Source organism: Phocoena phocoena, chromosome 1 (assembly GCF_963924675.1).
Source record: "Phocoena phocoena chromosome 1, mPhoPho1.1, whole genome shotgun sequence".
NCBI classification, from domain to species: Eukaryota; Metazoa; Chordata; class Mammalia; order Artiodactyla; family Phocoenidae; genus Phocoena; species Phocoena phocoena.
In genome coordinates, this window is record NC_089219.1 from 37719024 (window position 1) to 37731391 (window position 12368).

General features: G+C 36.5%; 1 protein-coding gene across 1 annotated transcript in view; it reads right to left on the reverse strand.

Moving 5' to 3' along the window:
• Window positions 1-12368, reverse strand: part of IPP (intracisternal A particle-promoted polypeptide) — a 39986-nt gene that overhangs the window by 15309 nt on the left and 12309 nt on the right. The window contains exons 5-8 of the mRNA XM_065890382.1: window positions 7913-8068; window positions 6203-6370; window positions 2697-2834; window positions 1401-1523 (exon numbers count right to left, since the gene is read on the reverse strand). Of these exons, the coding sequence (XP_065746454.1) occupies window positions 1401-1523; window positions 2697-2834; window positions 6203-6370; window positions 7913-8068 (585 nt within the window). The remainder of the gene's footprint in view (window positions 1-1400; window positions 1524-2696; window positions 2835-6202; window positions 6371-7912; window positions 8069-12368) is intronic.

Genomic DNA, 12368 nt, shown 5'->3' on the forward strand with positions numbered 1-12368 from the left:
TTGGTGACAACCTAACGGTTGCTCAGATGGACAAAATGAATTTAAATTAGAATAGTTTATGGCTAGATTAAGGTATCAGATACTGTACAGTAGACTGTAATTCACAGAGTTCCTTATTAAATTTAACTGAAAATAATGGTTCTGACAATCAACAATTATTTTTTTTGAGTATCTACTGTTGTTCCTAGAGGTCTAAAGTGAGAAGTTATAAGGAATGGCATTTTTAAAAAATTTATTTATTTGGCTGCACAGGGTCTTAGTTGTGGCACACAGGATCTTTGTTGCCGCGTGTGGGATCTTTGTTGTGTCATGCGGGATCTTTAGTTTCAGCATGCAGAATCTAGTTCCCTGACCAGGGATCGATCCCATGCCCCCTGCATTGGGAGTGCAGAGTCTTAACACTGGACCACAAGGGAAGTCCCAAGGAATGGCATTTTAAGAAACATGAGCTAAATGTTAGTAAACTTGGGTTCTAGCTCCAGCTTTGCTAGTAACCAACTATGGGAAAAGACAACTCACAGCCTCCTGATCTTCAGCTTCCTCATCTAAAAATAAAGGGGTTGAAATAGAGAATCTCCAAGATGCCTCTCTAGCTCTATGATTTTAGATGGGAAGATAAAAATAATAAATAAAAAAACAATTAGAGAACACTATAATATTAAACAATAGAACATAGTCTGCACCATGTAATTTGAGTATTTAGCTGCTAGCAGAAATCTGAGAAGGTACTCAGAAGGCAGAAAAAATTTCAGCTGGGAACAGAGCATGCTGAATTGTCACATAACAATGGGCAGACTGCTTCCTACTCTACAGGTACATGTAAATCTGTTCTCCATTTCTGGACAGAGAATAAGGTTCTATTTGAGAGTGCTTATTAATTACCTCTCAGTGTATAATAGACAATTACAATTAAAATAACATCTGTATACCACTTTAGTATGTAGTACAACATTTTTCAAATCTGTGATAGCATTGTGTGTGTACTGAATCACAATGTATTCTATAAAAAAACACTGAAGAAGCCTATGACACTATGAAGATTGTTTTTGATAATCTCTCCCTACTTAGAAATATATACTAAGGCCTACAAGGGAGAGAAAATAACAATAATGGATGACAGTTCAAATGCTTATTTTGCTAATTAGGTATTTTTGCCCATCTGGAATTCTTAATTCTAGCTTTGTTTATTTTGGGGAAAAAATGATTATTTTGGCAATACAGAAATAAAGATATAAGAGGTTTAAAAATATAGGAGATTAGAAGCAGAATTTCCACACTGTTAGTGTCAATTATTCAAAACTAACAGACATAAAATATACTTTTGTGAAAATAAAGCCTCATGCTAAAACAGTTTTTTTAAGAAATATATATTCAGGAAAAATATTTTATAAAGCAATTACCTTGCATTTCACAACACCCAAAGTAGTAGCGTGACATAGCCATGTTGCCAACTACTTCCCATTTATTTTCATCGGGATCAAATCGTTCAATGGTGTTCCCTATCTCAGCTCCAACCCAACCACCTGAAACCAAACAGAAAAATATTATTTTTGGAATAAAGGAATTTTATTTATGAAAAACACCTTAGAGGGACCTCCCTGGCGGTCCAGTGGTTAAGAATCCGCCTTCTAATGCAGGGGATGCTGGTTTGATCCCTGGTCGGGGAACTAAGATCCCACATACTGCACGGCAACTAAGCTCGCGTGCTCTAGAGCCCACGCGCTATAGCTAGAGAGAAGCCCGCCGGAGTAACGGAAGAGCCCACGCACCGCGAAGAAAAGATCTCACATGCCACAGTGAAGGTTCCGCGTGCCGCAACTAAGACCCGATGTAGCCAAATAAATAAATAAATATTTAAAAAGAAAAACACCTTAGAAAACATCTAATCTGACAACTTTATATTATGGATGATTATCCTATGGACCAGAGAGGTTATCTGTCCAAGATCACATGAAAAGTTAGAATTTGATTGTAAGTAGAACTTGGGTCTTTTAACTCTCTGCCTAGGTTTCACAAGAGATCTTTTTTTTTAATATTTGGCTGTGTTGGGTCTTTGTTGCTGTGCGCTGGCTTTTTCTAGTTGCAGTGAGCAGGGTCTACTCTTCATTGCAGTGCACGGGTTTCTCATTGCAGTGGTTTCTCTTGTTGTGGAGCATGGCCTCTAGGTGCACAGGCTTCAGTAGTTGTGGCACGTGGGCTCAGTAGTTGTGGAGCACAGGCTTAGTTGCTCTGTGGCATGTGGGATCTTCCCGGACCAGGGCTTGAACCCGTGTCCCCTGCATTGGCAGGAGGGTTCTTAACCACTGTGCCACCAGGAAAGCCCTCACAAGACATTTTTTAAAAATAAAACAAAACAAAACCAAAAACTTCAATCTATTGCATAGGAAATATGGTACTTTGCAAAACAACTTTTTGAAACAACGTCTGTGTATTCAGAATGTTTATCCTAACCATGAAATTTAACTAGTCAGCTAAAATGCTCCCCTAGACATCTCATCTATATTTTATGTCCATCTCCTTCTAAGAATTCCATACTTGGCAATATCTCCCAAGTAATATAATTTTGAGAATAAGAACTTTTAAAGCTAAAAAGACACAAGTTTGTTATGGGAAGGAAGGAAAATTTCTAAAGTAAGCAGAATTTGACTAAGAATTTAAATAATATTAGATATCCTTAAATTGGAGAGTATAATTACCCAAAGCATAGATAGCCCCATAACACACACACACTCCCAAGCCACAGCGGGGGTGATTCATTGAAGCTACAGTTGTCCACTGTTTAGTAACTGGATCATAGCATTCAGTACAGTCAAAAATCATTGAATCCTTTTCACCTGAGTTAAATAAAAGAGACACATATGAGAAGATTTAGTAATACTAATAGCCTAGAACCACAATACAATATTCAGCAACATTCTGTGTTGTCAGAAATTCAATTATTATGTCTGATTTTATACTATTCTTTAAAATTTATTTGCCCACCAAGTGTTATTTTGAATCCATAGCACTGTCATTTATTAAAACCCACTTAATGAAGCAAAGTGGGCTATTATCTATTTCTAATTCTACCACCCAAACAATCCATGTAATTTTTGAGGATACAATTTGCATTTTAACACTTCTATATTTTCATAGTTTAGATAGCTGGCTCTGCTACAATTTGAGTTTTAATGCAATGCTTATCTAGCAACAAATAGAAAATGAAAAAAACATTTTTAAATACCATTTAAAATAGAATTTTAAAATATACTATACCTAGGAGTAAATCTAATCAAAGATTTATAAGAACTTTATGGATATAATTTATAAATTTTATTTAGATAAAGTTTTAAATTAAGGAATATCTAAATAAATGAAGAGATGTATCATGTTGATGAGTTACAAGTGTCAATGTAAAGAAGATAATTCCCAAAATGATTTATAGATTTAATGAAATCCCAGTTTTTAAAAAACCCTTTCTTTTTTATTGTATTTAAATACACATAACATAAAATGTACCATGTAAACCATTTTTAAGAATACAGTTCAGAAAAAAAAAAAAGAATACAGTTCAGTGATATTAAACACATTCATATTGTTGTACAGCCATCACAACCATCCATTCCCATAATCCTTTTCATCTTGTAAACCTGAAACTCTATACCCATTAAACAATAATTCACCATTCTCTCCTTCGCCAGCCCCTGGCAACGACCATTATACTTTCTGTCTTTTTGGTTTTGACTACTCCAAGTATCTCATATAAGTGGAATCATACATTATTATTTTTAAAAACAGATTTGATAAACTAATTCTAACTTTTATATGGAAGTATAAAAGACCTAGAATAGTCAAGCACTCCCAAAAAGAATAATAAGGAAAGAGAAAATGCCTATTAAATAAGCCTATCAGACTTAAAATAGAGCTTTAATAATTAAGATAGGAATAAACAGAGAGACCAGTAGGAAAGAAAGGAAATTCTAGAAACAGATCCACACATATATGATTACTTGGTATATGACATAGTTTGCATGACAGAGCAGTGGGGAAACAAAAACGCTGGGAATTGGTTATATATATGGGGAGAAAAATGAAACTGGTTCCTTACTAATACTATCCGTAAAAATTCAATTACAGGTGAATTACAGACATAAATGTAAATGGCAAAACTATAAAATTTTAGAAAACAATAAAGGTATATATCCTCATGACTTTCCAGTAGACAAAGGATTTCTTTAAAACGATATAAGAAATACTAACCATAAAGGGAAAAAAATAATAGAGTTGGCTACATTAAAATTAAAAACATTCATTTATCAAAAGCTACCATAAAAAGAGTAAAAGATGAAGCAGAGGAGTAGGAAAATATATTTGCAGCACATATAATCTTATGAGGGCCTAGAATCCTGATGTATACGAAACTCTTACTGTGCAGAAAAGAGTCACCATAAGGCCTAAAACTGCCTATGGTTAGAAAGGCTTGCTCACAAGGTTGACCCTTACCTGGAGTCTGGGAACATGGCTAGTAAAAAGTTCCCTACACTCACATAAACTTTTCCCTAAATGATAACAGTGGCTTTTTGCAGTGGTGAAAATGTTCTGGAATTAGTGGTGATGGTTGCACAATTTTGTGAATATACTAAAAACCACTGAACTGTACACTTCAATGGTGAATTTTATGATATGTGAATTATATCTTAATTTTAAAATATAATACTTAGAATATTAACCCAGATATGAATGTATCGAAAAGGAAATAAACTATTGCCTCTGATTATCTCTGGGTGGTATGATTATAGTATGGGTGATTTTTATTTTCTTTTTCATATGCTTCAGGTTTACCAAATTTTCTACAGCAAATCTGAATTACTTTGGTAAAAAACATTTATTTAAAAATTATATATTAAGTAATATGTTAAGATAGTAATGTTTATAGTATTAATAATGGCTAGTAAAGTCATAGCAGTTTTTTCTTGTTTGTTTTTTGCTGTACGCGGGCCTCTCCCGTTGCGGAGCACAGGCTCCGGACGCGAAGGCTCAGCGGCCATGGCTCATGGGCCCAGCCGCTCCGCGGCATGTGGGATCTTCCCGGACCGGGGCACGAACCCGTGTCCCCTGCATCGGCAGGCGGACTCTCAACCACTGCGCCACCAGGAAAGCCCAGTCATAGCAGTTTTGACGGGCTCCCATTTGTACTTCTGTGGTATCAGGAAAGGGGATACATATATATGGAAGTGTCGCAAAGGACACTGTGACCCTAGGTTAAACTGGAGAGAGTTCATGCAATGCAACTGCCAAAATGTACATAAAAAGAACTATTAGAGTTCTAGCCAAAGATTATATAGAGTTATAGTCTTTATACTGACAGATGGTTATTGCTCAAAACTCTAATTTCTTTGTTAGGATTTTCAGATGCACCATGACATTTATTGATTTAATAAACAGTTTTTGAGTGATGATTATGTTCCCTCCAAAAGATAAAAATCAAATATTCCCTACATCTCTCTCATTTTAAACTGACGGTATCATAGTTGGAAAACAATAATATGATTTTTGATTTACAGCTTTCAGTATTTTAGAATGACCCATAGAAATAAAGCAAAAAACTTGGCTGTAAAGGTTAGAGATGATCTACCTAGGCTGGTTGCTATAAAGACAAATTATTCAGAAGTAAATATTTATATCAAAGGTGTTAGTATTTATTTCTCTTTAGATCCCTCTTTAATAATTATTTCTCTCCCAAATTCAAATCCCCTTTTAATTTTAGTCATTAATCATTTTAGAATTTATAGTAATAGTTTCAGAAAACACAGTGATTTTAATCAAGAAATATATCCCAATGTCTAGCTGACATGGTTTTTATACATCCCACTGCCCAGATACTTGGTTAATTTAAAATGATTCATAATGCAGCTCTCAGAATTAAAAAAATTTTTATCACAAATGTTGATCTAAATTTTGGCACCACATTTTCATAAACAACTTTTCATTAAAACCAAACCTAAGTATTTGCCTTGTAATAAATTACCGTGTCCCTCTGGTGTAAAATATTCAATATCTTATGTTTCCTTTTTCTTTCATTCATTTATTCAATAAATATTTATTAAGCACAACTGTATCTGCATACACCCCATAGTATCTAGCAATATATATAAGGCATATAAGAATGCAGTCAACTTAGAGCTAGAGACTAATAAGGGAAATAAGACATTTTCATTATTACCTCCAATTGCGTAGACCATCCCTCCCAGAACTGCTACTCCCAGTCCACATCGAGCCTGATGAAGTGAAGACACAGTGGTCCAGTACTGGCTAAAGGTGTCAAAACGTTCTACACAACTGAGGGCTCTACTATCACTCCAACGACCCCCCTGCAACCGAGTATATCCACCTGAATAAAGGAAGGAAAGGAGGTACACAGCAAATCCCTTACTGCTAAATATGGAAATGGTAGTAACAAGAAAAATCTAGCCCTCTATGTCTAGACATTCAATATAACTACTGCATAGTAAGTAATAAGTGCTTTAGAGTCTGCCATATATACATCTATTATTCTTAAATGTGCCAGGTCCTGAAAGATTATGGCTTAAAATGCAATGAGGTCAACCACAATGTTCTACCACCTGGTCTTGGTTATAATCAAATGTTAGATGAAACATAAATCTAGGAACTGGTTATCTGTCTAGTTAGGAAGTTTCATTGTGACTTCTATTAATGTCTTTTTCAGTTAAATATAGTGAGTTGCGGCTTCCCTGGTGGTACAGTGGTTCAGAATCCACCTGCCAATGCAGGGGACACGGGTTCGAGCCTTGTCCCGGGAAGATCCCACGTGCCACAGAACAACTAAGCCCGTGCACCACAACTACTGAGCCTGAGCTCTAGAGCCCACAAGCCACAACTACTGAGCCTACATGCCACAACTACTGAAGCCCACGCGCCTAGAGACCGGGCTCTGCAATAGGAGAAGCCATGACAATGAGAAGCCCACGCACTGCAACGAAGAGTAGCTCCCACTCACCGCAACTAAAGAAAGCCCATGCACAGCAACGAAGACCCAACACAGCCAAAAAGTAAATTAATTAATAATAAAAAAAATAGTGAGTTGAAATCCTTCTTTGACTGCACATCCCATCATTAAAAAAGTTTAGCCAGCACTCAAAAATTACACATTTATATATTATAGTATATATAAAATTATACAATGACATACATACTAAAAATTACACTATACATAAAGTTTTTATATATAATAAATTATATTATGTATATAAATCTGGACAATCTGTTGACATATATATCAAATATTGATAAAGTTTAATGCTATTTTTTTTAAAAAATGGAGGGAATTCTCTGGCGGCCAGTGGTTCTGACTCGGACCTTTCACTGCTGTGGCCTGGGTTCAATCCCTGGTTGGGGAACTAAGATCCTGCAAGCTGCGCAGGGTGGCCAATAAAGTACACAACACTACACTACACTACAATAAAATAAAATAAAAATGGAAAGGTTCATACGATATTCCTATGGGTTATCCTGCATATCCACACTTTGGAGACCACTAGTTCCTATCATCCCTAATGACCATCTAAGACGCTGTGAATAGTTAAAATGTGTGAGATTTATTTTCCTATTTCTCACAAGAATTCAAATATTTAATTTTTAAAGCAGTATATCTTAGGCAGTTATTTGATAATAATTGGGTATATAAGAACCCAAAGATTTAAATCACAGAATAACAGATGTCAAATAAATAGCTATTTATTCTTAGATGTGTCCACTGTACTATATAAATACAATTTCTAAATCTGTAGCCTGTATGTGAAATTAAGTATGCCTATCTGACATACCTGCACACTCTGACATGTATGATAACAACAAAAACTTAAAAGGTTTTTATCCTGAAAATAATTTCTATTACTTTTTAAAAGGTTCTCACCTACTGCATACAGGTACTTTCTTGCTTTCTTCCGAGGTCGAACCTTAGATGTCTGCAGAAAACTAGAAAATTTGTTCTCTTTGGGAGATTTGCACACCTCACAGTACTCTTTCAAAAGTGTTTGCAATGCAACACGAAGATTAAAATCGGATATTCCTAAAGCAATGTTGAAAAAGATAATGTTTTAATCAATTTTTAAATAATATTGAAAAGACATGTTGCCATGAAAATAAAATACATTCAACAATCAAAAAATGAAAACTCATCATCAAACAATGGAGTATGTTTCCAACAATACCAAGTATTATTTTTCTCACTGCTACTAAAGAATATATACTTTCCTTAAATCAAAGATTGTTTTAAAAAACATGCTTCATTAGATCCAATTTGAAAACACATGTATGAGGATCTCTAAACAAAGATGCCAAGTAAAACAGGAGCACAATTATCTAACAAAATGAAAAAATAAAATTGCCCAAAATTCTATACTTACAACCTGCTAACAAAAGGATATAAAATTATGTCATACACTTTGAAAATGATAGTCAAAGCAAGAAACAGAAGATTCTGGTCGGATGAAGTCCATTTCCTAAAAAGACTTTGAGCATGATTGGGTAGGTTATTCTACTCAAGGGTGCTTAGCTGAAAAGATGAATTGTGAATGAAAGCCAACCTGTGTCCCACTTGGCAAGCTATAAGAACTGGCCTCCGTGAAAGGGCACTATCTTCTAATTTGCACAAAAGCACCACATATGCCAGTAAGGAACTGTCTCTAATCCTTGTCTGTATGTCCAAAAAACAATATTGAGGAGAAAAGGTCAACTAACAAAATATTGAGAAGTCTCACTAGTAACGTAAGAATTTGGAGAAAGGGCAAATAGCAGATAAAAAGCAGAACTGAGAAGTCAAAGAATAAAACCATTAAAAGAAAAATCCTTTACAGGCCCATCGGTAAAGATAGGGAGGATCAACAGGGTTTGCCATTTAACAGAGCTTAGTGGTAGCCAAAATCCACAGTAGTGAGACACATCCTTGGCTGGGATAAGTAGGTCTTAAAAACAGATCAATACAGTAGTAGGATCTTACAAGAGAGACCTCAGAGCCCAGGCCCCCAAGCAAGGACCTCAGCCTTAGCAGATCTCTATTCTTTCACTACCTTATGCCTCAGGCTAGAAAGAAGTGGTGAGAACACAACACAGAGCCCTCAAATTTTACATGGGAGAAACAAAGTAGTTACACTAAGGTAGAAAGGGTGTCAAAGAGAATTATCAGAGCAAGCAGGTTTGAACAGAGTTGCCCAAGTTAAGAATGAGCAATATATCATGAAAAAGCAATACAGCTATGTAACTATACCCCAGGAAAAAGAAGAGAAAGAGACTGAAGAATTCAGTCTGGAAGAAAACATTAGCCACAAACAGAAACAGACTCCCCATACACAGGATAGAATTATTTAAGAATACAGATCCTATATAAAAAAAAGAACTCAAAGGCAAAATGAGATGCATCGTGAGCTTCCCTGGTGGCGCAGTGGTTAAGAATCGCTTGCCAATGTAGGGGACACGGGTTCTAGGCCTGGTTCGGGAATATCCCACATGCCGCAGAGCAACAAAGCCCGTGCACCACAACTACTGAGCTTGCACTCTAGAGCCTGCAAGCTACAACTACTGAGCCCGTGTGCCACAACTACTGAAGCCCGAGTGCCTAGAGCCTGTGCTCCACAACAAGAGAAGCCACCGTAATGAGAAGCCCATGCACCACAACAAAGAGCAGCCCCCGCTCGCCGCAACTAGAGAAAGCCCATGTGCAGCAACAAAGACCCAATGCAGCCAAAAATTAAAAAATAATAATAAAATAAAATGAGACGCATTGCTGAGGAAACAAAGTGAGAACTGAAATGACAGTAGTGCAGAGTTAATAAATTGGAAACAAGAAACTCATCAGAAAAAAATCAAATTAGCGATTTGGAGTAAAGACTTGAGAAAACTGTGAATATAGAGCAAAAGACAAAATATTTTAACATTAGAAGATGATAAATATGAAAGACAAAAAAGTTCCAGTGAAAGGATGAAGACTACCAAATGAAACATTAAAGGTTTTCAGGAATTTCATACAGGAAAAATTTCCCAAAATGAAATTAAAATTGAACCTTTAAAAGGAAAGGGTGGGGACGTCCATGCCAGTCCAGTGGTTGGGACTCCACTGTGTGGGGACGTGGCTTTGATCCCTGGTTGGGGAGCTAGGATCCCGCAAGCCGCAAGGCTTGGCCAAAAAAAAAAGGAAAGGGTATTTGATATAGTCTAAGGAAAAATGGCAAACTTTAACACAAATCAAGAATAATGGGGCTTCCTTGGTGGCGCAGTGGTTGAGAGTCCGCCTGCCGATGTAGGGGACACGGGTTCGTGCCCCGGTCCGGGAAGATCCCACATGCCATGGAGCGGCTGGGCCCGTGAGCCATGGCCGCTGAGCCTGCGCGTCCGGAGCCTGTGCTCCGCAACGGGAGAGGCCACATCAGTGAGAGGCCCGCGTAACGCAAAAAAGGATGATTCTTTAGGCATCCAAGCAGAAACAGCAAGTCATAAAAAAAAAAAAGAAAACCATGCCTTACAAACTTGGGGTGGGCTGGGGGAATCATCATAAATTAAGAATATTATGCCCACCCAAATTTCTGTTAAATTAAAAAGCAACAGGCAGAACTTCTCAGATGTGAGAAAAAAAAAATCAGGAAATAACAGTTATCATGAGCCTTCCTTGAAAAAAATACTTAGTGATGAAATCCAACCGACCAAATGATGAATCAAAAAAGAAAGCTCAGGGCTTCCCTGGTGGCGCAGTGGTTGACAGTCCACCTGCCGATGCAGGGGACACGGGTTCGTGCCCTGGTCCGGGAAGATCCCACATGCCGCGGAGCGGCTGGGCCCGTGAGCCATGGCCGCTGAGCCTGCGCGTCCGGAGCCTATTGGGAGAGGCCACAACAGTGAGAGGCCCGCGTACTGCAAAAAAAAAAAAAAGAAAGCTCAGGGAATTCCTTGGCGGTCCAGTGGTTAGGACTCGGTGCTTTCACTGCTGTGGCCTGGGTTCAATCTCTGGTCGAGGAACTAAGATCCCACAAGCCCTGCTGCGCTGCCAAAAAAAAAAAAAAAAAGGTCAGGACTAAAAAGACTATCGTTAAAAAAACTGGTAGAGAGCATTAAATCCACTTAAATACAGAGCAAAAGCACAGAGCTAGGGGAATCATGATTGAAAAAAATCTATGTAAAGGCTGTGTAAACCTTGAGGGGGGTAGGGAGAAAAATAACAATGCTAATTACCTCATTTTTCTTAGCAGAGAGTCTAAACTTTAAAATTGAAACACAAAATGAAACTATGGTTTCACCTTTTAATGATTTTCATCTTTTGTTTTTAACTCTACAAAAACTTTTTAGAATGAATATTTCTTGGGATAAAGAAACGTTTATCTGAAATTAGTTATTACTTTAGTTTCTTTGTTGATTTTTAGTGAGATTTAAATACATTTTTGTAGTATAAATAGTATGATAGAATGATTCTTATTCTTATAAATTTTTTTTTCTATCCATCCATGCAACCATACACCCACCTATCATCCATCCTCCTATACAGAGACATCTAGAATGATGTTTAATGAATGTTAATTATAACTGGCTATTTCTGGGTGATGGACTTGGATGATTTGTTGTTTTTTTTATACTTTATTACCTAAACTTTTTATAAGAGTATGTACCATTTTTGAAAAGTAAAATCATTCTCTAAAATGCAAGAAAAATCATATGTTATCATATACTAATAATATTAAATTGCCTGAATTATTCCTGTGGTAAATACAAAAAAATATACACCAGGGGGAAAATCTACACATTTCACATAACATAATTTAACCATTTCAATTAAGTCTCTTGCTCCTTCACTGAATTTTGTGGTAGACTCTCATTATTTTTCTGTATAAATTGTCCATCTTTTCTCCAATATGATCAAAGAGATAAAGTTTCAAAAATAGTGAAACATATTAAGGTTAACTTTAAAAAAAATCATCCATTTATTTCTCCCTTGCCTCCTTGCAGTTTTACTCCAGTAAAATATCTTTAGGTGATAACTATTGGGCAGTGCAAGTCTTAAACACTGTATTACAACACTAAAAAGCTGTAGGAAGACATGTCCCAATTCTAGGGAACTTTCCTTTGCTCCTAGCAGAGGAACTTTCCTTTAGCACTCTGTATCTGCAGCACTTGGGAAAAGCCAACTCAACCATGAAAGCCTTTGTTCCACTCCTAAATTCTCACATGATACATGCAAAAATGTGTCTGGATAATTTCTCTCTTCTTGTTTTACCATTTAAATACAGTCAGTCTTCATTTTTTGTGGATTTCTTACTTGTGACTACATCTACTCACTAAAATGGATTTGTAACCCAAATCAACATTCACAGCACTTTCCTCGTAGT